Source organism: Numida meleagris, chromosome 7 (genome assembly GCF_002078875.1).
Source record: "Numida meleagris isolate 19003 breed g44 Domestic line chromosome 7, NumMel1.0, whole genome shotgun sequence".
NCBI lineage: Eukaryota > Metazoa > Chordata > Aves > Galliformes > Numididae > Numida > Numida meleagris.
In genome coordinates, this window is record NC_034415.1 from 20036354 (window position 1) to 20059714 (window position 23361).

At 51.2% G+C, this 23361-nt stretch overlaps 1 protein-coding gene across 6 annotated transcripts in view; it reads left to right on the forward strand.

Moving 5' to 3' along the window:
* PTPRF (protein tyrosine phosphatase, receptor type F) overlaps positions 1–23361 on the forward strand; it is a 261161-nt gene that overhangs the window by 200005 nt on the left and 37795 nt on the right. For 3 of the 6 annotated variants that reach the window (XM_021405410.1, XM_021405412.1, XM_021405411.1), the window contains exons 8-16: positions 40–621; positions 1157–1290; positions 2304–2448; positions 7381–7686; positions 10330–10523; positions 16060–16086; positions 18212–18329; positions 20568–21146; positions 21771–21868. In XM_021405410.1, the coding sequence (XP_021261085.1) occupies positions 40–621; positions 1157–1290; positions 2304–2448; positions 7381–7686; positions 10330–10523; positions 16060–16086; positions 18212–18329; positions 20568–21146; positions 21771–21868 (2183 nt within the window). The remainder of the gene's footprint in view (positions 1–39; positions 622–1156; positions 1291–2303; positions 2449–7380; positions 7687–10329; positions 10524–16059; positions 16087–18211; positions 18330–20567; positions 21147–21770; positions 21869–23361) is intronic. The other 3 variants (XM_021405414.1, XM_021405413.1, XM_021405415.1) reach the window with 3 other exon arrangements.

Below are 23361 nucleotides of genomic sequence, written 5' to 3' on the forward strand. Positions count from 1 at the left end.
AAATTATTTAAATCACACCTCTCTGCCTTCCAATTGCAGCGCTGCCAAAACCTCCAGCGGAGCCATTAGTGACTGAAACGACAGCTACCAGCGTGACCCTCACCTGGGATTCGGGCAACTCCGAACCCATTTCATATTACGTCATCCAGTACAAGCCCAAATCCTCGGAGGGTCAGTTCCAGGAGGTGGACGGTGTGGCAACAACTCGCTATAGCATAGGTGGGCTCAGCCCCTTCTCAGAGTATGAGTTCCGGGTCATTGCAGTCAATAACATTGGCAGGGGTCCGCCCAGCGAGCTGGTCGAAGCCCGGACGGGAGAGCAAGCTCCTTCAAGTCCCCCCCTCAAAGTCCAGGCGCGGATGCTGAGTGCCAGCACCATGCTGGTCCAGTGGGAGCAGCCAGAGGAGCCAAATGGGCAGATCCGAGGGTACCGCGTTTACTACACCACCGACTCGCATCTGCCTTTGAGCATGTGGCAGAAGCACAACACTGACGACAGCCATCTCACCACCGTGGGGAGCCTCATCACAGGGACCACATACAGCATCCGTGTCCTGGCCTTCACTTCAGTGGGCGACGGGCCCCCCTCGGACATCATCCAGGTCAAAACGCAGCAAGGGGGTACGTATGGCGTGGGGTACCGCAGCCCTGTGCCCACCCCAGTGGTATGCAGCTTGGCTGTGTGTCTGATCTGCACCAGGCATCACTGCAGTTGATGCTCAAATGGTAGCTTGTCACAGTATCATCCCTGTCCCCGAGCTATCAGATGGTCCTGGAGAGCTGGTATCAATCCCTGTGCAAGTAATCAGCCCATTCTTTTGTCTGGAATGCGATGGCTAAAAGTGTGACACGAGGCCTTGGATGTATATGTTGGCACCTGTGTCACTGTACTGGGATGTAAGTACACATGTGGAAGTAAGGAGCTGAGTTGCAGAGTCAGGGGCTTGCAGTAAGCAGAAGTCCCATTGTTACCTGCCTGGGTTCCAGAGGTGCTTGCTTGTTGGCCAGGATATTCCAAGTAGTGAGCAGAAGGAAGAAGGGGAGTTCAGAAGGAGTGAGAGAGAATCCTCCCAAAGTGAAACACAGACTCTGTAAAGCAATGCAGCTTCTTTCTCTGCATTTGCTCCCTGTCACTAACCGTGTGTTTTGTCCTCAGTTCCTGCCCAGCCAGCTGACTTCCAGGCAGAGGCAGAGTCTGATACCCGCATCCTGCTGACGTGGCTGCCCGCCTCTCAGGAACGCATTACCAAATATGAGCTGCTGTACTGGGAAGGAGAGGATGGTGTTCAGGTGAGAATCCTGTCTCTGCTTCTGCAGCACTTAGGACCAAACATCACAATTCAGCAGCTCGAGCTGAGGTGACAATGGGACTGTTGAATCACCATATTTCTTCATTATTCTTCCCCATGGGCATATGGTAGGGTCCAGCAGCCTCTGTCTGGCTCCTGTGTAAGTGGCCTCAGCAGTGCATGTTGATCCTCAGCAAAGCAGCTAGTAGTAGCTTGGGACTGGAGAAGCTCCAGAATGCACTGGCACCCTCCCTGATGTATCTGTACTGTTGGTGTCTTTAAATGCTTATGTGGGCCAGTGGGACATCCAGGTGGATCTGAAATGGCCTTCAAAATCTGTCTGTAGCTCCTGGATGCTCCAGAGCATCTCAGGAGCAGATTGAGGGTGGCTTAGAGAGCATTTCCACATTTTCTGTCCAGCTCTGCATATATCAAAATTAGCACTGGCATCAGGGCAACACAGTGAGAGTTGCTCCATGGCAGTATCACAGTGTCCTGTGGTCCTCTCCCACTCTCTTGGATTTATAGTGGCATGAGAGCTACAAGAAATACTGCCCACCAGGTGAAGTGTCAGCAAAACCAGCCTTTTGTCAGCGCTGTTGAGGTTCATTGAGGTCCTGAATGCTCATGGATGAGAGCTTCCTTCTGTTTCACAGGCAGACACCATGTGTTGGAAAGAAACAAATTCCAGTGTCCTGTGCCCCCTGTCTGAACTCTGTAGTTAGAGACAGCATTCCCACAAAGCGGTCATGCACTGAGTGCAGTCTAGACTCTAAGCAGTGTAGCCAAGCTGTTGGAGAGATCTGCTTCCCTGCAGAGTCCTTGTATATCACGCAGAAAGCTCAATGCTTTGGAATCCTGCAGGACTGCAACAGGTTTGGTAGCATGCCTGTGACTTCTGGGGGCCAGGATGGGTGACGGGGCTGCTGGTCTCCTTGGTGTTGAAGCTGAGCATCAGCCTTTATCTCGTCTCCACCTACACCAAATAATCTGTGTTTTCCCTTCATTTTCCAGCAAAAGGTGGAGTTTGACCCAACCTCCTCATATGCTGTGGAAGGTCTCAAACCAGACACTCTGTACAAGTTCCGGCTGGGTGCCCACTCTGAGCTGGGGGTAGGAGTCTACACCCCAACTGTGGAAGCCAGAACTGCCCAATCCAGTAAGTGTCTCACACTGCAGTACTGAAGACAAAGTAAAAGCAGTCCAGTTCCCATCACCTGGGCATGGAGCAGCTCGGTGCCTCTGCCCTTTTGTGACTGCAGGGATACTGACATGCAGTTTGCTAAAGGGTGTAATGGGGAAAGTCAGCTGAAGTTTTGGATCAGGGCTCTTTGGCAGAGGGGGTGCACCCAAGTGGTAAGTTCTTCCTTTGTGTCCCTTTGATCATGCTGTCTTTCCCTAAGGGTAGATTCATAAAAACTGATGGAGGAGTGAAGCAGACTGGGAAATTGCTTTGGAGAGATTGATTTGAGTGGGTTTGTGCATCTCTATGAATTTACTCCCATGCAGGCAAGCTGTCTGGACAGGCAGCATACAGGTGTTTGGCTGGCTCTAAATGTGACTGTCTCCAGACCATAGGTTTTCACCCCTTCACTCCCCATTCCAGCTGCCTTGCTTCTGCAGGACTCCTTCCATGGTCCATACACTTGATAGCAAGGTGAGGCAATCCTTTGAGGCCAGATGTGCCTGTGGCTGTCAGGCAGCTGGAGGACTTTGTTTGGGAAGGTGGCTGTCTGCCTGGTTTGTGTGAGCAAGTCAGGCTGCTGCTTCTGGGACTGCAGCACTAGGGGAAACCAAAACAAGCTGCAGCAGAGTTAATAGGGAGGCTAGATAATGAAGTGACCCAGGCAATATCACTTTCATCCTCTCTCTGCCCCATGTGATCACAGAGCCGGAGTTCGCATTGCTCTGATTGGCAGCTCAAAGTGCAGCGCATAAGCAGATTAGGGCTATCAAAGGGCCCTGCGATAAGCTCGTTTTCACTAACGATTTTTGGGCTTGCCATTATGCAAAGAGCATTAAAAAGGGGAAAAAAGACATTTCCGTTTTCACCGTCTGTCTGGGATTTGCTAGCCATGTGGGGTGAGCAGTTGGCAAAGGCAGACAGCCTTCCCTGCAGGGAGGGTGCCGGCATGCACAGCAGCAGTGAGCCTGAGACAGCCATTAGAAAGGGAGCTCAGGCAGGGAAGAGCAGCTCTGCTCACTATTGGAACGACCTTCTCTTTGAGGGAAACTGGACATCATTAATATATCAGTTGCAAGGATTCCTCCACCCCCTTAAGTGAGCTAACGGTGTCTCAGTGCTGCAAGATAGACAGGTATGAAAAAGGAGAGCAGTTCAGATCAAGTAGTTATAGCTACTTAAACACTGAGAACGAGTTCTGAGTATGGGGATTTGTGCACCTATTTCAGATAGCTTTTGTATTGATAGGCAAAGGCTAAAGCAACTCTTGTGCCACTTAATTTCATCAGTGGATGCTTTTATCCTTGAACACACTTAATGGGAGACAGCTCTGTGTGTAAATGAGTCCTTCAGCCTCACAACAGTCCAAGTAAGAGAAGCCTTTCCTTTGTGAACTCCTCAAAGCAGACATCTTCCCATGGTCTACTCTGCATGCTGTCTGCTCACAAGGGATCTCACAGTGGACTCTTTTGGAGGTTGTCACCTCACTGGCAAGTGGAGCAGTAGCTAACTGCTTCTTCATCTGTTCTGTAAAAGAGATGGGGTCAGGCTGGGAAAGATTTAGCCAAAACCCACAGGAATAATTTGGTTTTACCAGTGAAACCCTCCTTACATTGATGAACGTAAGAGTTCTTCAGTTTATCCAAACAGTGAGTGGGTCATGGCTTACAGGCTCCTACTTGAGAAGATTTCTGATGCCACTCTTTATTCTTAAAAGAAAGCTGTTTGGCTGTTACTGCTGATCTCCTCAGTGGGGCTCACAGACCACTGGCTGAGCATTCCCAAGGCAAAGTGGATTTTTACATACTGAGGGTCTCAAAGTCAAATAGGTCTTTCAAAAGTCATGTGCACAGCACACAACTTCTAGGCAGGGATTCTTTGGTCTGCACTTAACAACACCTTGTGTTACATGGTTTGCACTGGTCCCCTATGGACTTAAAACTTACTAATCTAGAAAGACTGTTGCTCCCAGCTACAAACTGGCCTCCTTCCTGCATTCTTCCATCTGGTTGCCCTGAGAAAGGCTGTTAGATCTCTGAGGATGACATTTTCAGGTGGGACACGAACTGCAGGAGCAGCCAAAGAGCGTGTCTTCAGGCTCTATTCTTGGCCCTGACAAGCCAGTCACGGGTAACGCAGGAGGTGCATCATTGCTAATGAGTCACTAATGGGCTGTAGAAGGGTGTCTGTATTGTTGCTGCTGGGCTTTTCTCATGGCATTCCTGCTTAGGAATGGCAAGGAAGCTTGTCATGGAAAGCTAGAGGGCTGCAGAGCCCCTCCACACCCTTCCAGCAGCACAGCTCAGACCCCAGACCCTGAGCAGACAGCTGCCTCCTGGGCTATCTTTCCTGCTCAGCTGCTTGCTTAGCTGCTGGGCCCCTGCAAAAAGTACAAACAGTGCTTCTCTGAGGGGTTGAGAACACGGGGGGAGTTTTCCAGGAGCCTGCAGCGCCTCAGGCAAGTTGCACGATGTGGGAGAGGAGCGTCAGCTCTGTGCCCGTCAGGCCTCACCATTAAAATGCTGTTCCCACTTGAAATATGAAGGTGGATCTTGAGGCTGCCTGTTCCCTAGTGTGAGGAGTAGGTGGGCTGGGTGGGCGCACGGAGCTGCTGTGGGCCAGCGGGGGAGGCCGGTTGGAGCAGCTGGGAGAAAGCAGCTGTATGCATAGTGTGTATGTGGGTGCGTGCTGGCTGCCCAGTCTGCTCTTCCCTGACCCTGGGTTGGACGCTTTCATTCCTTGTGCAGTTTAAGTTGATCCTGCTTGTGTTACCAAGTTTTATTTTGCTTTCTTTAAGTGTTTATCTGAGTTCGTGCCTTGTACATCATGTGTGTGACTCTTACCCAGTCAACAGCCAACATTTGACCTGCCCACGCTGCCAGCCAGAACTGCCTTTGGAGAAGGAGCTCACTGTTGCATCCTGAAGGATGCTGTGGAGGCCCAAAGCCAGAGCAAGCCTGCAGCAAAAGGCTTTGCCTCAGTGCAAACAGTGGCATAGGCTTGCCAAGCTCCTTATGTCTCAGCTACCCCTCTGAGGGATGCCAGCAGGCTCTGTGTCTATCTTACACTTTCCCTGAATTCACTCTTGCTGTTGCTTCAGGACTGTATCTTCCTGCTCTCTTGCAGCTTCTCTGCTCAATTAACCAAAAGTGTGTGAGGATTCACATTCTACCCCTACTCCCTTCTAGTACACCAGATGGCAGGGCCATTCCCGCTCTGCCTCTGTCATGGAGGCGGTTGCTTGCTTCCACGCATTGCTGTGGTTTCTCTTTCTTCCAGTGCAGCCCGTAGCAGCAGCCCAGCTCTTCCCAGGCACCATCTCTTTGCTGTCTGCTCTCCCTCCAGTGTTCCTCTTCCCAAGCACCAGGGATACGTCCTGCTCCCTGAGCACAAAAATGGACACTGAGGGTTATGTGCAGCCTGCAGCTGCCTCAAGCAAGCCTTGTTCCCAACGAGCAGAGGTCACCAGTGGCAGTGAGATGTCCTGCTGTCCCTAGCTTTCCCAGATCTTCATTCGCTGCCATCCTGTGCCCGGCATGGTCTAGGTTCAGTCATTGGGTGTTCTAGTTATCTGAGGCCCACTGCTGTGTGGGGTGACACAGGTTGTATTGGCCCATGAGCAGGCAGGTTGTCCCTGTGTCCCCAGGAGGCAAGCTCTGGTGCATGGGTGGCTTTGAGGACTTCAGCATGGGGAGGAGCACCAGCATCTCTTCTTGCATATATGGTTATCTGGGTGTAGTGAATAATTGGAAGCAGCCTTTCACCCACCATGGCAAAGTAGAGATGCCTTGTACTCCCTCATTGCTTGGCCAGACAGCTTCACAGGCTTACAGTGATTGTGCACGCTTTTTGGTGGTGGTGTCATGCTCTCTACTTACGGCTCGTTTCCTGTGCAAGCACCCAGGGGTGCACCGATCTCTCTTATCCCTTCTCCAGCCAGATGGGCTCCCTCCATTCTCCAGGATTCTGCCCTGGTGAGAAACATCCAAGCACAGAACTACTGTCCTGTTGCAACATGGCCACCACTGTCGGTTGTTACCTCCTTTCCTAGTCCCTTTCTTACCACCAGCAGTGGGGAGGACCAAGATGCACCCACTGCCCATTTCCTGTTCCTCCCACTGAGATCAGTTAGTGCTGCTGGGGCTCAGAAGTCACCTCAAAGTGCAGGTGGCTTTTCACCTGTGAGGGGACAGGACCTGCCTACCTTCCCTTATGCGTCTGCACAGACCAGCAAGCTGCTGCGGCAGGTGACCAGTGTGGCAGGCATGGAGCACTCAGCCTGAGGTACAACACAAAGCACACGGCCATGGTATCCTGTTTCTGCATGGTGCCTGGCTCCCATCTGGGGCAAGGTGCTGCTCACCACTGATGGCTGGGATTTCAAACGCTGCCTGGACGCTCTCCAGCCATCCTCAGTCACCTGCTTTCCCTGCCCTCTGTTGTTTCCTTCACTTGTCTAGAGCAGGCTTTCATGCAGTCTGGTGTGTGAGCTTGTCCTTCTGCCATTCTTGCCTTCTGTAGCTTCCTACCTCTTCTAGTTTCCATCTGCTTTGGATCTTCACTGAAAACATCTTCATTCTCCTTACCAGTCTCTCTCTCTTCCTTTGTTGTCACTTGTTGTGTTTGGTGAAGTCAGTGTCCGGAACGGCATGGGGAGGAGGTGTTCTCTGATGCAGAAGAGTACTTCTGTCTCCGTGCTGCTCGTCAGGTTTTCAAATCCAAATTGCCCCTAGTGTCATCTCTGATGATCTGAGAGAAAGGCAGGTGGTTGTCCAGGAACCTCCTGGCTGCATTTCCACACATATGTCCAGTGCTCTGTTGGCTGGGTAAAAGTTCCCTGTGCATTTTGGTTTGTCCTTCCATTCATTTCCCTTCATCTCCCCACTTCCTTCATTTATTTATCCCCAGCCCCTTCCGCCCCACCCCAAGAAGTCGAGTGTGTAAGCACCAGCTCCACTACCATCCGGGTAAGTTGGGTGCCACCGCCTGCCCAGAGCCGCAATGGGGTCATCACCCAGTACTCCATTGCGTACCAGGCAGTGGAAGGAGATGACAGCACCAAGCATGTGGTGGATGGCATTGGACGGGAGCACTCCAGCTGGGAGATCAAGGACCTGGAGAAATGGACCGAGTACAAGGTGTGGGTAAGGGCTCACACCGATGTGGGCCCAGGACCGGAGAGCATCCCCGTGCACGTGCGCACTGATGAGGATGGTAGGTGTTTCCCAACAGCTCCTTCAGCTACCACCTTGGGGTAACCAGTGCTCCCCTAGATGAGTAGCTCACAAAGAGGGGAAAGGCAGTGGGGCATGTAGCACCAGGAGTGCTTCCTCAAGCAGGGCTGATGGCTGTTGGGAGCTCCAGGCAGCAGCTCCAGGCATTATGGTGCTTTGCATGTTTGGCTTTCTAGTGTGGTATGGTGGTGGCTTCCTTTTTCTGTAGCACGGGTTCTCCCAGCCAAAGGCTGCTCTCACATTGTGAGACCAGGACTTAAAGTTTGCTTGTTGACCTGAAATGCAGCAAACTAAAAAGGGGAAATGAAATCCATTTGAAACTTGTAGATATCGCAGGAAAGCTGCTTCCCGCCCCAGCTTCCAGGCAAGCCACAGCTTATATAAATCTGCTCTTCCGCTCAAGAGCCAGAATATCACATGTACTGAACACTTTACTGGATACGACAGCTTTAAAGAGAAATTGCTTTGTATTAGCAAGGCTGTCAGTTATGTCATCACGACTTAAGCCATTTCTTTTGAAAGTGCCAGAGCTCAGGGTGACAGTAGGAACTTCCATGGCTTCATGCTGACCCCAGAAGCTGCAGATTTAATGGGAGGAGAAAGAGATGCAGCATCCAGGCAAAGAAAGGGTGATCTCTGCCTTGCCCAGTCAGCGTAGCAAATTGGAACCGGGCACACTACAGTTTCCCTAAATGGGCTACCACCGTCCCCACGTCTCTGTGGCTCTGGAAGTGGTGTCTGGGAATGCTCGCTGACTGCATTCCTGGGCTGGCAAACACATCTGTGTGTCTCCTGCTGCCTGTATTGTTTGCTTCAGTTCTCCTTCTGCAGACTTGTAGCCCAGGGGAAGCTGCTATCCCAGAAATGTCGCAGCAAGCTTTCTCGGTTAGTTTTCGGACACCATGGTTGGACATTGCAGCTCAGCTGTCAGGAGTGATTTCATATCCCTCTGACATGCTGATGCTCAGTAGATAGCCATGAATGAATGAGAAATGCTGAAAACAAATTGAACTTTCCCACTTGGGTCTGGGACGCAGCATGTACCTCCCAGAACGGGGTAACCTCCCCTCTCACAGTCAGTGTTCCTCGAAACACTGCACTGCTCACACTCGCATCTTTTCGTGCCCCACAACGTCCCCATGCTGGGTCCTGCCAAGGCCAACTGCCTCCTGCCAGCAGAGCTTGGCACACAGCTTCTCTGCAGCTCTCGGGAAGGATCGTGCTGTTTGCTTGGGCTCCCAGCTGTGTGTGGGGGCAGGTGCCTTGCTAGGACAGGAAAGCCCCGTGGCTTGTCCACGGTCACTGCACTGAGTCAGATTACAGCGTGGGCTGCTCCAGCCAGGAGGTGGTAACTGTTCACACACAGCCCGCTCCATTCCCATACCTTGAGCTGGCCCCATTGTGCTAAAATGCCCCGGTCCTCCTTTCTGTATTTTATTTAATTATGTACAATTAAGAAGGACATCTGGGGAAAATAATGAATTGCCCTGCGGCTTAAAAACTGTGCTTACCTGCTGGGTAGCTGTTTCTTCTCCATCTAGTTGGTCGAAATAGCAATATTCATTATGTCTGCTTGTCAGCTATCCGTCTCTAATTATCTAATACTGATTATTCCTTGCTGTGCAGAGAATTGGGGCGTAGGGGGGTTCCAAAGCCCTGGATTTTCCTAGGCAGTGGATGGTGGAAGGAGCTGGGCCCAGATCCCTCCGTGGGTGTGCCCTGCAGGGAGCACACACCTCCGCCCCCGGCTGCTTCAGGTGGAAGGAGCTTTCCAGGAGCAGCCGAGAGGCTAATTTTTTAGCATTGACATTTTTGTCACAGTCAATGCAAGAGCAAAAAGTAATAAGAAGGTAATTTTTCCGAATGGTAAATACGGTATAAATACATTTCTAAACGGGCCTCACCTTGCAAGAAAATTGATATTTTCTGGGCAGTGTAATTTTTCATTTTATTATCAAAAAGCATTCAGCTAGCCGTGCATGAAATACAGTCCCTAGAGCTGTCACAACCCCCACAGGCCCCTTTATCTGGCTGAGTTCAGTGAGCTCTGTCTGTGAGCTCTGGGTTATTGTTTTAGGATGGTGCTTTTCCCCCTCATTAACCTCTCGCTGTCGCAGGGGAGGAGCGCGCGTGCTCGGGCTGGTGGCAGTGCTGGACCCCACGGGGCAGCACCCAGCCGTGCTGCCTGGGCTGCAGTGGGTGCACGCAGGGGGATCTGCGAGGAGGTGTGCAGCGACAGGCAGCATGCAGGGAGGGCTTCAGAACCCCCGCCTCTGCCACAGGGCACCCTGAGCTGCACGTGGCTGCCATGTTTGTTATATTCTGCTTTGCTTCTGCCTGCTGCAGGAGATGAGAGAGGGACAGATGGGGCTGATCCGGTACGGCTGCTCCTGTCGGGTGCTCCTGCATGTCGCAGCCCTGCTCTCTCCCACTGAGAGCAGCAGAAGCACTGGGGTGTTAGGTCAGGGTTGTGTCCTATGGCGAACTGCAGTATGACCTCCTGGGCAGGTGCAGGGGACTTGTGGCGGCACAGCTGTCCCTGCGGTGAGGTGGAGGGAAGGTAGCAAAGGTAGAAGAGCTGATGGTGTGCACCTGCTCAGTGTCCGTCCCGTGTGTGTTACAGTGCCCAGTGCCCCGCCACGAAAGGTGGAGGTGGAGTCCGTGAATTCAACGGCCATCCGGGTGAGCTGGAAGCTGCCCATCTCCAACAAGCAGCATGGGCAGATCCGGGGCTACCAGGTGACCTACGTGAAGCTGGAAAACAACGAGCCCCGCGGGCAGCCCGTCATCAAGGACGTCATGCTGTCGGAAGCACAGGTATGGCATGGGGACGGCGAGCTGACGGGCATGGCACCTTCTCTCTCTGCAGAGGGATTGGCTGGCTGGGCCCAAGCATTGCTTGGCAGATACGGAGCATGGGACACAGCCCTGCCTGAGCAGGGTGAGCAGTTTATCCATGAGCTGTAAATGGTAAAAAGCTAATCGGGAAAGAATTGCTGTAGGAGAGATGATGTATCAGGTGGTGCTCCTCTCTTACCCCTTCTCCCACACAAACTTCTCTCTGCCTGCCTCATCCTGTGCTCACTCCAGAGGATCTTCAAGGGGTCTTAAACAAGCCTCAGGTCTGCTGCTTCTGTGCTGCTGACTGTGTCCAGAGCACAGCCTCTCTCCAGATAGAGCCCGCGGGTGCTGCCTGCCCGCGGGTGGCTCTGCATGCTCTGTGGGCACATCTGCCAGGCAGGGCAGCCCTGGAGGGCTCAGCAGAGCCTCCGTTCCCTTCTGCTTGTGCAAGGCAGGGACCTTGCATACTTCACCAAGCTCTGAGCCAAGGCTCTGTTCCCACTGAGTCCTCCAGACGTGGGTATGGGCTCTATACAGCCCAATAAGCTGCACAGCCCCTTCCTAGTGTTCAGGGAAGTTGTCGGTGCCCTGCGATGAAGCACAACTCTTCTTTGGAGCAAGGGTCCTTCATCCTGGATGACCCATGCTGTTCTCAACAAAGATAATCATATAAATGAAGTACAGGATCTGCTGCTGTTGGAAGCGACGAGTAATCGATTCTGAGCTGGCTTGCTTGAATGATGCCCAATATAAATACTGGAGAGCTGCAACGATTAATTGATCTGTCTCCTGAACGCAGCTGTGAATCATTTATACGTTTGTCAGTGGGGAGCGCGGCGCACAGAGGCAGCTTTCCTCCCCATTCATATTCTGAAGGATAAAACTCAGTAATAATAAGAGGAAAACTTTAAAGAGAAGATGCTGTGAGGGTCCTCACGGTGTTATCTGGGACACATCTTTGTTTGTTTCAGATGTTGCTTTATTTTAATCATTAGAAAAGCTACTTGCTGCCCTTTTCTTATTCCAGGAGGATATAATCTTCCATGTTGTTTGAACAATTGATGCTGTGTTGTTCAGCTGGAGTTTGGAGTTAATGGGTTAGTCTCAAGTGTAGGTTGGTAAAGCTGGCAGTGTTGCTCTTGTTGGTGTTTTCAAATATTTTCTGCTTGCCCAGCCGGTTCTGCTTGCATTCCTTACTCATACATTTCTGAGAGAGGAAGGAGCCCCATGCCAACGTGCAGGAATGAGGGTACCAGAGCCAGAAACTTTCCAAGGAGTGCTGGATTTTGCATAGCTTTGAATGGAATGCGTGCAGTTATCATCAAGGAGGCAAGTTGTTTAAAGTTTCCTGGCCTGTCAGACCGTTTACCGGTCTTCGATATTTGCTGAATTAATGTGGGAAAGTCCTTTTTTACTGCAGTATTTTTTCCTGGCACGTATCATGCCGGGTTCATCTGCTGAGATTCCTGAGCTGAAGATAGTTGCACAGAAGCAACTGCTGTGAAGAAGTCATGTCACTCTTGGGACAAACTAATGGTGACCCTGCAGGAAGGAGGTTTCTCTGACTTGGCAGAAGAGATATCTCCCAAAAGAGTGAGAAGCCAGGCGTGACCTGTGCTTGTAGTGAAATGCATCTGCTCCAGAAGCAGAAGAACCATGTGAGAGCTGCTGTCTTTCAGTAGAGCAGTGCATATCTTTGCTAACAGCCAGATCAAACCTTAGCAAGTAGTCTGGGAAGAGTTATTTTCAGTGGAGCGAAACATAGATTCACCAGTACACCTGTCCGGGAAGGTCACAGGATGTAGATGGAGTCCCGCTCAGGACTCATAAACATTAATAAAATGTAAACTGATGCACGAAGAGAGAATTAAACTGATTCCAAATGTGGGTGCAGGACAGAAATTCTTTGGACATGTAGGCAGAACCCCTCCTCCTGCCCAGACAGGCTGTCTGCTGATTTTGAGTAGGTATGTACCACGTAATCTGCTTCCTGCAGATGGTATGAAGACACTGGCATTAAAGCTGGCTCATGACTTTTGCTGATTGAAGACGAGAAATACAGAGAGAATAAACGAAGATGAAAGGAAGAAGAAAAGGGAAGGAGATGTTAGCTATGCAGATAATACAAATTCTCAGTTTCCAAAACCATTTGAGCAGAAAGGACTAAACTATCAGCAGTGAAGTAGGGGCCCTGGTGCTAGAGAGATCGCATTTTGTTTTGTAGCCTCCTGCCTAGGGAGAAAAATCTGTTGTTAGGAAGGTCCTGCAATGGAGCTGAGGTTTCTCCTTCCTCCCTGTGGCCATACCTGTGACTGATTACCTCTTCCGAAATTCTCTGTGCCTTCTAGTCTGAACTCTGTATGCAATCATCCCAGCCCCAAGACCATGTTTGAAAGGAGTAGGGGCAGCCTGGGGTCTTGGCTGAGCCCTGCCATGCTCGTACAAATCCTTTCTTGCTTGAGGGAGCGGGAACAGCAAGGCCATGGGACGCAGGAGTTAGGTTCTGCAGGGGAGGGCAGGAGCCCCCGTCTTTCTTTGGTCTCTGATCTCTGAGCAGCTTCACCAGGTCCGCACAAGCAGATGGCTCAATCCCCTCCATCCCTTCCCAGGTGCCAGACCCGTGTGCCTGCAGAGTGCAACGTTGAGCAGAGGCAGGGCTGAATCTGAAGCACTGGACACACAGGAGGCAGCAGGGGATGCAGAGTGCATGCTCGCCTCGCTCCTTACTGCCTTCTGCAGATCCATACCTGCCCAGAGAGCTATGCCAGTGCTGCTGCTGGGAGTTGGCTGGATACAGCTTCAGGTCAGACTGTGTGGAGAAGGGACTCCTGACATCTCCTCCTCCTGCTCTGCTAAGAGCCATAGCAGGGTGGAGGTGTGCTGCCCGCACGAACAGCTGCGGGCTCACGGGGAGACTCGGTGGCGTTGGCAGGCGGCACCTCACCATCCAGCAGGCAGCCCCAGTGCACGTCCCACCTGAAGAGCAGCAAGAAGTAATGGCGAGCACTTCAAGCTGCTGGAATGAGATCAGAGGAGATGGACAGTGCCCAGCCCAGGTGTAGCAGAAGAATTTACAGCTACTGCCTTCTGCTGGGTGACAATCAGAGATCCTTATGTGAATCTGCATGGAACAACTCCTGCCTGTGCTCACCTAGGTTAAGAATCTGGTGTGTTGGTGAGATGTAGTGTGTTTCATGATGAGAACAGAGCTGAAAGAAAGTCACAATCCAGGAGGCGTTTTGGTAATGGACAGAGTTCTGGAGCTATCAGACCCCTTCACATCCAACAGGCTGAGCACCCTGAGCTTGTATCTGGAGTTTCACTGTTGCACCACTGAAGCAGAGAGTAGGATCTACAGGAAAACCCCAATATCTGCTTCTGATAGTTTGGGGTATTTAGGAGGGATTGAGTGTCTTTTGCAAGAGCCATGGTCAGGGAAAATAGCTATTCCCTGCTGAGACATGACTACGCTGTGCGGTGCTGAAGTGTAAAATGAAACGTTAAGGCACTGCAGCTGCTATAAATACAGACTGTTAGCTTTAGCACTTCCCTGAGCCATCCTGCCTCATGCACACAGCACTGTCTGAGTTCTTTTTATGACAGCTCCTGGGCCTTTCAGATCAGTTTGTCTTGCTGACCATCCTTACACACTTAAAAAGCAATCAAGCTAAGATGGGAAGGAAATGTTTTGATCCGCGGGTGATATTTTCATAATGAAATAGAATTTATACCAGGGTATTTATGCAGACCTGGATTTTCACTGTTACTCTTCCAACACAGATCTCAAGGCGTTTCTTTGCGCTCTGATCTGATACAAGATTAAAGTCCACTGAAAACATAAGAGCAAACAGAGTCTGAACATTAAACATTTGGTCTAAAATCCTCCCGGATGATAAGCTCCCTGCTGTGGTGCAAGAGGCTGCGAGATGCAGTAGCCTTGCTGCTTGTTGCAGTGGGGTATCGGCTTCTGCTCCTGCAGCTGCACACGGACAGCCCTGGGGCAGCATGGGGTGCTACCACCCTCACAGCCCCCATCTGCCAGGAGCACAATGCTGAAGCAACTTCTGGGAGAAAGAGCTGCCAGCCTCACATCCTTCCTGCAGCAAGACTCGGTCAGGGCAGAGTGTGGGGCTGTTGGCCGTGGTGGCAGGTTGGACATCAACAGCAGTGGCTTGGGTTCAGGTGAGCTCACAACACTGGAAATAACACCAAGCTGCGTGTGGAAAGAGAACCTGTAGGGACAGCAGTAGCTAGTCATGGCCTTGGCTTTATAGGAGTTCTGTAGGGACAACTTGACCTCTTTGCTGGAATTAAATTCTAAGATGGTTTAGGAGGATGGGTCTGCTGCAGTCTCATGGCATCAAATAAGTGAACTATAATAAAATTGTAAAAGAACCTTTCTCACATAGTTGCTGCATTCTGAATTTAGAGAATACAGCGGCAAATATTTTGAAGGTACGCCGTGTATTTTACTGCTGATAGAGTTCTCTACCACTGTGATAAGCTCCAGCCTGTGAAAGCCACCTTAAATAGCCTGAGTAGAAAAGGCAACTTGTAGCTTTAATACCATTTAGGGCAGCACCAGCAGGTTCCCAGGCACTTCAGCAGCATTAGCTGGGCATCCTGGTGTCCTGGGGAAGGCAGGCTCTGAGTGCCATTTCACAGCTGGCGACTCAGGCTCAGCACAAGGCTCGCCACGGCTCACGCTGTGAGTCAGGGGCAGTAATACCTATCTTCCACTTTCATCTCTGTGCTTGAACCCATCGACCCACACTTCCTCCAGGCAGATTTAGTAACCCAAGGTGTAACGCTTCACCTTGGCTGAGAGCGCTCTTTGTAATCTCTGCAAACCTTCCTTTGGTGCATCAACCGCAGAGAACTGTGCTGCTGGTATGCCTGACGGTTATGATGCCATGCAACCCCAAATCCTATCAGAAACCTGCATAGTCTCTCTCCAGAGCCATAATTGAGCTGCCATGGCTGTAATCCCTTGTGATCTTTTACTGGAAAATGTTTTCTGTAGAAGTGTTGCCTGCAGGGCTGCTCTTGCCAAATGAGTGTTTGCTGCCTTGGTGTTGTGTTGTTTGGAATGAGGAGCTGTTTCCTTGGTACAGGCACCACCTCTACCCTTGCTCCAAGCCATGCAGCACGGTTGGAGAGGAACAGCATAGTGTGGAGCTCTGAGTAGGACCTTGGCCTCGCTGTGTTTCCAAGGACAGCAAAGTTAGGAAGCTGTGACTTTTCTGTCCATATGGGAAGAAAGTTCTTTGCCCCATTTTGTGTGAATGAGCACAGACCTCCTGCTCAGGCTAGCAGCATGTAGAGAATTGCTCTGTCCCATTTCTTCCCTTGGCACAGCCTGTGCCAAGTGACCCTCTGTATGTAAGTGTTACAATCCCCCCACCCAGTCCTGCTAACCCCCGCTGTTGTCATCGTCATCCCCTTCCTACACGTTGCCCCTTAAAACTCTGTGTCTCCATTTTTCTCTCCTCCTTCCTTTCTCCCCCGTCAGTGGAGAGCTGAGGACTCCGTCGACCATGTAAGTACCACTTGTGTGTATTCCAGGTTGGAAAAGAGGGGTTTGGAAAATCGATTTGTGAATTTTGTAGACACAGTGCTGTCAAAACATCCTTTTCACTCCCTTAATGAGGCTGGAGAGTTACATTGTGAAACCTTCCGCAAGCAGCAAATCCAGAGAAAATTGGCATTTAGATTGCTACTAAATGTAGAAAAGCAATTGACATTTCCTATAATCTGTATTTCCAGCTTGTTGTAGTGCAGTTTTAGGCAGGCTCAAGTGATTGACTCAGGAGGTGCATCCTACTTTCTGCAGTAGTTGGCCCACCGAGTTACACAGTCAAATTAGATATATAATCTTTAAACTGCATTGATTGTAGTCAAGAAAAATAACCTACACTCTCAACCATGACCTTTGGCTGAAACACAGATAGTAATAAGAAAACAATCACATTTAAACAGTTAAATTCAATTTTTTCCATATAATTTTGAAATATCAAATTGGAGGAACAAACTCGAAAATGACCTTTTTAGAGCCAGCAATTCAATTACGTGCCCTACTGTGAGCTTCTCCGGCACAAAGCATTTCTCCTCCTGCTTTATATGGAGGAGTTGCACTCGGAGTGGCTTTGTCATGCCAGCACTGTGTTTACATTATGCAATCAGACCTTCTTTCATCCATCCCTCTCTCTCTCCCCTCCTCCCAGCTCGCTTGCTTTGCTCCCGGTGGCATGCTTTTGCGTGAGAATTTCTCTTTGCATGGATTTGGGAGGAGTGAATTCTCTTGGGATGTTCAGAGTCTGCAGGTTTTGTGTGAGTGCTTCCCTGCGGGTCCATTGGCACCGATTGGACTGCACGTCCACTCACCCGCACACACACACCTGCTGCAGGGGCAGAGTTGGAATGGGACTCTGGTTCACACGGTGATTTTGGCGGGGTTCTTGTTGGTGCTTGTTGATTTTTCTCTGGGCTGGCTGGTTCCGCGATGGTAACAGGGTGATATTGATGAGTAAGCCTGGGCAGGTAACCTGAACCAGCAGCACCGACTGGAAATCAGCAGCTTTCATAGTGTGGGTGTTTTTGGGAGGGAGTGATGGAAGACTGGCTGTGCTCTGAGAGGTACCGCAGGGACCACGGACAGGGATTGGACCCTGGAGCAGCCCCTAAGAGTGCCTAAGCTGCCTCTCCTCAGCCAGTGGAGCTCAGCCCATCTCTGCTCTTCTCATCAGAAAGGATAAATCACAAACCCTGAGCCTCAGCCTCCTGCCCAAAAGCATCCCCAGCCGCTTCTAATGACTTGGCGGGTTATTAGTGCTGACTGTCCCGTTTCACAGCACCCGCAGCCGAACGCTGTTCAGGGGTAGCTGCCCTGGGTCTCCGAGAGCTGCTGTGAGAGCTGCACCAAGAGCTGTGCAGGTCTGGCCAGCAGAGCTTGGCACAAGTCACATTACCGCTGGAGGCCAGGAGGGAGGAGCGGTGCTCCCGCTTTGATCTCAAATGGAAGTGTGGAGCCGTGCCCTCCTCCTGCCCAGAGGAAGCCAGGGCATGCAGGGGTGCTAGCGCACTGCCTGCTCCCAGACCTCCCACAGCGCAGGGTTTTCCCTCCGGGACTTGCCAGTGCCTCATGCTGACCCTGTCCGTGCCCGCCGTGCCGTACCGTGCCATGCCTGGCAGGGAGGGCGAGCATGGTGCTGCAGGTGCTCCTGCCTTGGGCTGCACTGCTGCCAGAGACAACCTTAAAATCCCCCACGAGCCCCCAGGAGGTTTCCGCAGCTGGCTGATCTGGCTTCTGCTCTGGTTCACAGCTCCGCAGCCCTCTTACTCTCAGGCTTACTGTGTCAGGGTTACAGCTGTTCCCTTTCCCCCTGTGCTGGCCCGCAGGTTCTGGTGGGTCCCCTGGAGCGCCAAGAGTTAGGGTGAGGTGAGGCAGCTCGGTGCTGGAGTGGTGGCAGTTACCATTTGCTGGCTCCACGGGGGAGCGAGGCGAGACGTGTGTGCTTGGGCACGATGCACGAGTGTGCGCCAGCGAGTCTGTTGGTGTGTTGCTGTTGGAGACGCTGACCCTGGGGCCCTGCATTTGCTCACTCTGGTAACGGGTGTTTGCTCTTCTCATTTGCCTCTTCTCTGCCTCGTGGATGCGCTCCCAGGAGACGGTCATTGGAGGCCTGCTGCCGGAAACCACCTACTCCGTCACGGTCGCTGCCTACACAACCAAGGGAGATGGTGCCCGCAGCAAGCCCAAGGTCATCACCACCACAGGGGCAGGTGAGCGTGGGGGGCGGAGAACGCAGCCTGGCAGGGGTGGCGGTGAAGCCTCCCAAGAGGTGCCTCAGGAGTACGGGCGAGGCACCTGTGCAGCAGGAAGCGAGAGGGCTGGAGATGCCACAGAGGTACATGCTCTTGTGATCTGCAGCCCTTCCTCCAGGCTTTGCCATTGGATCACCCGAGCAAAGTGCAGCAAACAGACGGACAGTGCCAGGGCCCACGAGAGAGCCATGAAACTTGTGGGCCTGAGCTCCTCTGCGTAGTCCAGAGACCCGGGAAGAGGAAGTCTAAAAGTCCAGGCCCTCCCTCAGCTTTGGAGTCACATCTGTCCCCTGGTGCAGCACGGGTAGGCGAGTGCCATTTCTTGCTTCCTGTGGTGACTGCAGTGCTGCCTAGGATGGCCACTGGTGTGGTGGGCCCTCAGGTGCTTCTCAGCTCCCCCCGGCCTTTGCTACCACCGCCTTTCCTGGCTTACATCCCTCAGCCAACCTGCTCCTAGAGCCATGGTAAAACCTGGAATGCAACAAATACTGCCGTAGGAGTGCTGCGGACACAACTTCTAGGTCTGGTAATCCCAGTCAGTTCATTCTGCTCTCTCAGTAGAGTTGTACCCTGTGCCTGGTGCCAGGAGCTGGGGCACCCCAGCGTTCATCAGGTGCTTTCCTCCGGATGCGGTCAAGCTTGCCTTCGGCAGTGGCATCAGCTAGTTGTCATTGTTTTGTCCTCGATTTTCCACTCATTAGACCTGTCCTTCAAATGATAATCCTGCTGCTTCTCACACCAGCCACAGGAATGGTATTTACCACTGGTTATTATGGGAATGCAGCTTGTGCAAACTGAGAGTATTTGTTCCTGGTGCTTTTAAGCAGGAACAGCTTGCTATCCCCTCCGCGCTGCATATGGGGAGCTCCAGAGGTAGTTTCCACTGTCACAGTCTCAAATGCTGTCTCCCTCGTGCCTCACCATGGTGTAAGCTCTGTTCATCAAATTGCTACAGCTGTCCTATGAACAGGAAAGCTTCCTAAACATCCCAGTGTTGCACTGTAAACCACAGTGAGTCTTCCCACATTATGATGCACATTTAAAGTTAATATTTTGAATCAACTTCGAAAATAATGTGTCCCATAATACTAGCTGCTGTTAGATGTTGTATTACAAGTACAAGGAGGATGGCACTGGCAGTGGAAATTTAATTCTGTGTCTTAAATACCTACGAAAACACTCCCATGGCTGCCTTTGCACTGGCTCGTCTGCAGGCTTGACCTCAAAGGGGAGTGTTGGTATCGCCCTCTCATGGCAAAATTGGGACATAATTCTGTCAAATACGTGTTTCTCTTGTGCTCATCTGTGGGCTCAGACGTTTCAAAACGGTGCACGGGTATTTAGCTAGGTTTGGCTGCAATCCCATTTTCATTTTCATATCAATGGCCCCATCCCTATGACTCTGAGTATCTTCCCTATCAGTTCATTTGTTTACAAATCTGAGCTGATGTGAAGTGAAGACGCATCCTTTTTTAAACTGACGGAGATCAAGGTATTAAACCATCAATTTAAAGCCATCAGTTCCTAACCCGTGACGGCAACACCCTTTGACTTGCGCAGTACAATCAAAAGTCCCATGGAACGCTTGTGTTCACCTCTCACATCGACACTGGCATCATGACTCTGTTCATCAGCTAAAGCAAAACGCATTCTGATGGTAAACAGCCCGCCCAGCTCCGCTTGCTGCCTCTGCAGATGGTAAAACTGCAAGGTTTCAGGATGAAATTAGTCTGCCTCCAGACAGACCAGGGCGCTGGACTCGGGCTTCTGTGTGGCTGGTGTTGAACTGCGCTGGGGCCGCATGGCCTGGTGCTGGACACTAGCCGGAGAGTCTGAAGACCACTGATTAGGAGGACGGGATTCAGCTCTTCTCTGAGATAAATGGGAAGCTTTGAGGTACCTTAAACCTTTCCTGTAAAAGGGGATGAATTTTGGGGCTGGATGTGGCTGGATTTATTGCCTGTCTAGATGGCGGCACATGGGAAAATGGCAGCCAAGAGTTGGCTGGCTCCAGCTTCCCTCACCACTGGATTAGGGTCGGTCTGCCTCTATCCATGTGAATTGTCTGTCGTCCTCTTCACCCTGTTGTCTGAACTTTCCCGCTTTCCTCAATCCTCACGGACTGAGCAGCACGGAAGCTGTCCTTCCTCTCCCTCCTCCCAGGCTACAGATGGTCATTGTGTGTTTATGTTGCAGTCCCGGGGAAGCCCACCATGATGATTAGCACGACAGCCATGAACACAGCCCTCATCCAGTGGCACCCACCCAAGGAGATGGTAGGGGAGCTGCTGGGTTACCGGCTGCAGTACAGACGTCTTGATGAGGAAAAGATGAACACAATAGACTTCGGGAAGAGAGACCATCACTACACTGTGACCAACCTGCACAAGGGGGCCACGTACCTCTTCAAACTGTCTGCCAAGAACAGAGCTGGTCCAGGAGAGGAGTTTGAGAAGGAGATCACTACAGCAGAAGACGTGCCGAGTGGCTTCCCACAGAACCTGCGTGTGGTGGGTCTCACCACTTCCACCACAGAGGTTGCATGGGACCCCCCAGTCTTGGCAGAAAGAAACGGCAAGATTGTCAACTACACAGTGGTGTACAGAGACATAAATAGCCAGCAGGACCTGGTTAACATCACCAAGGACACAAGTATCACTTTGACGAATTTGAAGCCTGATACCACTTACGACATCAAAGTGAGGGCCCGCACCAATAAGGGGGCTGGGCCACTCAGCCCCAGCATCCAGTCTCGGACCATGCCCGTTGAGCAAGGTAAGTGGCCCTCTAACAAGCCCTAACAGCAAACTCTGGCTCCAGGACAGGGACCTTTGCTTCGGTTCGCTTCCCTTGGCTCTGACTAATGAGATCAGGTACTGTGTGGCTCCCTAGTGTAAAACTGGTTCAGCGAGGGGAGGCTCGATGAAGGATTCCTTAAAGTTGTCGTTTGGGGGGGAAGAGGGTATTGGTGGTAGCTTAATTGCTTTCGTCGCTCCACAGGCACACTTTGCTCTTTTATCTGTACATGAAAGGCTCTTGCTTGAACTAGAGCAGACAGCTGGGTAGGATCATCTGCAGATCCAGTACCTGAGCACCACTGCCCTTTGATCATGGCAAAGGGCCAGCAGAGTGTGAGTGGAGGGGGGAAGAGAAGGCTGAAGTTCAGCCTACAGCTTCATTTCTGTGATGCTGGGAAGTATAGTCAAAAAGGGGAACTCCACTGGAGACTGGAGATGTGGTAAAAAGCTGCTGCTCTTTTCTCCTCATATTTCACTTCTCTGCTGTAGCTGACCTCTCTGACGCTGCTGAGTTAGACAAAGAGAGACTTGGAGCTGAGCTGCTGCCTGGCTCTCTCCTGACTTGGCCTACAGTGCTGAAAGATCTTGTTTTTCATTTCAGTGTTTGCTAAGAACTTCCGAGTCAACGCCGTCATGAAAACATCCGTGTTGCTGAGCTGGGAAGTGCCTGACTCCTATAAATCTGCAGTGCCTTTTAAGGTAAGGGTGGGATGCAGAGAACAGGGAGCTTCTCATGTGGCAATGAGCAGGTTAGCGAAAAGCAGCACCTTTGCATGCTGCATGATGTTTTCAAGCCATCAGACAAGAGATCAGCAGAGCGAGGTCAGTTTGCTCACTGGTCTGAGGAGCTCAGATCTCCAGGCCCAGGTTAGGTAGCTGCTCTTGCTTTTGAGCACCCACGTGTGAACCATGACACACAGAAGAGCACACTGCTGCTTGATTTCCCTCCTTTCACTCTTCTCAGGCCAAAAGATATTGTAATTTTGTTGATTTATTTCTCTTCTGATCAGTTATAGAATAGTCAGCAAGCACTTGCAGATAATGGTAATAAACAGGAGTGAATAATGTTAGGTGAAGCATACCAGCAGAGAATGCCAACCTGTCTTGTCAATAGCAACTTTTGCTACGTACCCATTTTTCCCTTGGCAGTGCCCTTGAAACTTGCAGCTTGCCTTTTCTAACAGGGATGGGAACTGTACGGGGCCCTGAGATTACTGGTGCTTTGTTGGTGAGCAGTTGCAGTGGTTGTTCACACAGTCCCAATCCATGCTTCTCTCCTCCATCCATCAGTTCTTTCAATATCTTATACTTGGTATTTGCACAGCTGGGACCTACCAGTCAGGCTGGCACAAGCTTGTCATGATGCCTTATTCACAGTTGAAGTGTGAGAAGTTAGAGATGTGATTTAATCACAAGACATCAGCAGGAATAATTGGTCTGAAAACCAGTCAGTGAATCAAACTGAAAACAACTCCTTCTGCAACAAGTCCTGTCTCAAAAATGAGGATTGCCTTTTTCAGTTACTGCAGAACATCAGCGCAGATGCATAAATCTCAGGGAGTGAAAGGGAATAAGGAACATCCTCACCCTTCCGGGGGTCACAGGTGTGAGCAACACAAGCTGTGGGGCAGCCATGGCCAGGGGGATGGGAGGGAGGTCTGGGGCTGCATCCGCATCAGTGCGTGAGCACCTCCTTATCCTTGCTATAACTCTCCTTGTCTAGATCCTAAAGCTGAATTACCATGATCAGTTAGCTGAAGCAGACAAGGCTTTTATGGAGACCTCATGGTATTCAAAGCTTTCCCAAGCGTAGGATGTGTTAGGATCAGCGTTCAGATATCTGGCCGCGAGGAACTTCACTGATCCCTGTTACTGTGCACTCTGCCGAAGAACCAGTCCACTTCATCTTGCCTTATTCCTGTGGTACAAAGCCCACGTCTCCGTCTGGCAGCTCAGTGCACGAAAGGGACAGTGTGACCTTTCGAGCGTTACTAAGGCTTAGGGATGGTGGGGTGGTTGGAGGTAGCCAGGATCCAAGGGCATGGCACTGACTTCTTGTCTCAGCCTGGGAGCTGCTACTGCTGGCACGGTGACTCAGGATCTGCCCCTGCTGCGGGTTAACCCTCGGATGACACAGGAGCAGATGGCATTAGCCACTTACTAGCTGAAGGGCAGTCATGCAAACAAGAGTG